Genomic DNA, 2,112 nt, shown 5'->3' on the forward strand with positions numbered 1-2,112 from the left:
ACACACACACACACAAAAAACAAGTAAAGTTTTTTTAGTCGTTTCAGTCAATTGGTGAAAATAAGATACAGAGTCCTCCCAGACCGTACAGCGCGAGTGATTTATGATGGTGTTGATGTTGTATTGCAGGTGTTTGCAGTCTGCTGAGAATGCTGACCCTCAGTTTAATTTGGAGTATCGGGGCCCCATCACCATGAAAGGAAAGAAGGAACCAATGAAGGTGTGGTTTCTGTCCAGGAAGCCCACCGACACAGAGTCCACCACAGATAGTTAAAGCTTAACAATTCAGATTCAACACTAAAACGTCACACGTGTCATCTAACAGAAGCTTCAGCATGAAACTGTATAGTCACATTTTCTTTATAAATTGTGTAAATTTTGAGGGATGAGTTAAGTCAGTTTAAAAAAAATAACAAATGAGTAGCTATCCTCAGACACAGATATTTTTAGTATGTTGAACCAGTGCCATTGCTTTTCCTGCTTGTGTCTGCTTAACCATGATTTGATTCATGAATAGTGAAGGTTAGTGATATTCAAGTTTGATACATTTTTGGAATAACATATTCTCACATTGTTATAAAAGCACTAAAGGTTTTGATAAGCAAAGCATTTCCCATATATCTTAAATGTTTTAGTTGCTATTTTTTTTTTTTTATATTTTGTCATGTACTGCTTTTGTTCTACTAATCAGCCCAAATAACTAATTTGTATGAAAATATATTCAATAGCTTGATATCATGTTTTGCAAAAACATTATCATGTTTTGTAAAAACATTACTGTTATTCTTTGAGACCCATTGTTGTTCATTGTTCACTGTATGTTTCACTGGCATCCAAAACCATTAAAATTAAGAGATTAATATCACCTCATTCACCAGCACTTTGGCACAAATTAAATTTCAAAGATGTAGGTTTCATTTTGATTTATTTAAAAACAAAAAGTCACAAATGATACATGTTCAGCAGTAAGCAAATCTGTATTTTAACACATCTATAAAAGAGTTATTAAAATAGTCTGAACTCAGCACTATACTCTACTTTGTATATTGATTGCACCTCTTTACTCACTTTGTCTGCTTCTGTAAAAAAATATTGAATACCATGTTCAGTTATACTAAACGTAGAGATATTGATCATACCAAACATTGAGATATTGATATACATATTTAGCTAGTTAAACGTGTTTTTTGAAATGTATTCTTTTTTTCTGATGAACTAGTAGCCAAGTAAACTTTATTAGGGGTGGAACTGCTGTTTGTGCCTCTATAAGTTAAACTATGTTGTATGTGTTGGATTAATTTCACATGCGTAAATGTATGACACTTCCTCACCCTATTTTTCAGACAATGTCATAAATCAATGTCCTTGCAAGGCGTCCTCTAACCATGCAGCTTCCTATGTAATAATCAAACAGCTGCCTCTGTACTGCACAAGTCTATGTAAACGCTTGTACAGTTGAGGCCAAAATTATTAGCCCCTCAGGAATTTTCCTAAAATTCTTCCCGATGTTGGCAGCATTGATAAAACTTGATACAATCTAACATTCATCAATACTATTTAGTAGCTTTTGGTACATTTTGGAATATAAAATAAATTTTTAGGCTTGCTTTAGATCAAGTATAGTGAAAAATGGTGTGGTCAAAAATATTAGCCCCCATGTGAATTTTTGCTTTAAAAACAAACCAAATTAACCAAACAGCTTTCAAACAACACGTGCAGTCCATTCGCTTCCTAACAACACCTGAGCGTTCAATCAGCATAGAAGCACTACAATGAACAGGGCACTTTAACACATTATTGAGAGGTTACTGAAAACTACATTTACTCACCATGCCAACGACAAAGGAAATCAGTCTTGATCTCAGAAAGAAGAGAGTGGAGGCTCATGATAATGCGGAAGGCTATACTGCCATTTCCAAGCATTTTACAGTGTCTAGTACCCCTGTACGTTGCCTCATTGCCAATACAAGGAGACAAATTCTGTGAGAAAAAAACTTGGACGTAAATGCAAGATTCTAAGAACACTGGACAGGAAAATAGTCCGAGATGTCAGCAAGAAGCCCCGGACATCTGCTATGATGATTGTTGCTGACCTGGCCTCTTCTGGAGTTG

General features: G+C 35.1%; 1 protein-coding gene across 1 annotated transcript in view; it reads left to right on the top strand.

Annotated features, from left to right (window-relative positions):
• gucy1b1 (guanylate cyclase 1 soluble subunit beta 1) overlaps nucleotides 1-1,673 on the top strand; it is a 12,888-nt gene extending 11,215 nt beyond the window's left edge. The window contains exon 13 of the mRNA XM_032531581.1: nucleotides 130-1,673. Coding sequence (XP_032387472.1) covers nucleotides 130-274 — 145 coding nt within the window. The 3' untranslated portion in view covers nucleotides 275-1,673. The remainder of the gene's footprint in view (nucleotides 1-129) is intronic.
• Nucleotides 1,674-2,112: the final 439 nt, after the last annotated feature.

The sequence above is a fragment of the Etheostoma spectabile genome, chromosome 2 (genome assembly GCF_008692095.1).
Source record: "Etheostoma spectabile isolate EspeVRDwgs_2016 chromosome 2, UIUC_Espe_1.0, whole genome shotgun sequence".
Classification (NCBI taxonomy): domain Eukaryota; kingdom Metazoa; phylum Chordata; class Actinopteri; order Perciformes; family Percidae; genus Etheostoma; species Etheostoma spectabile.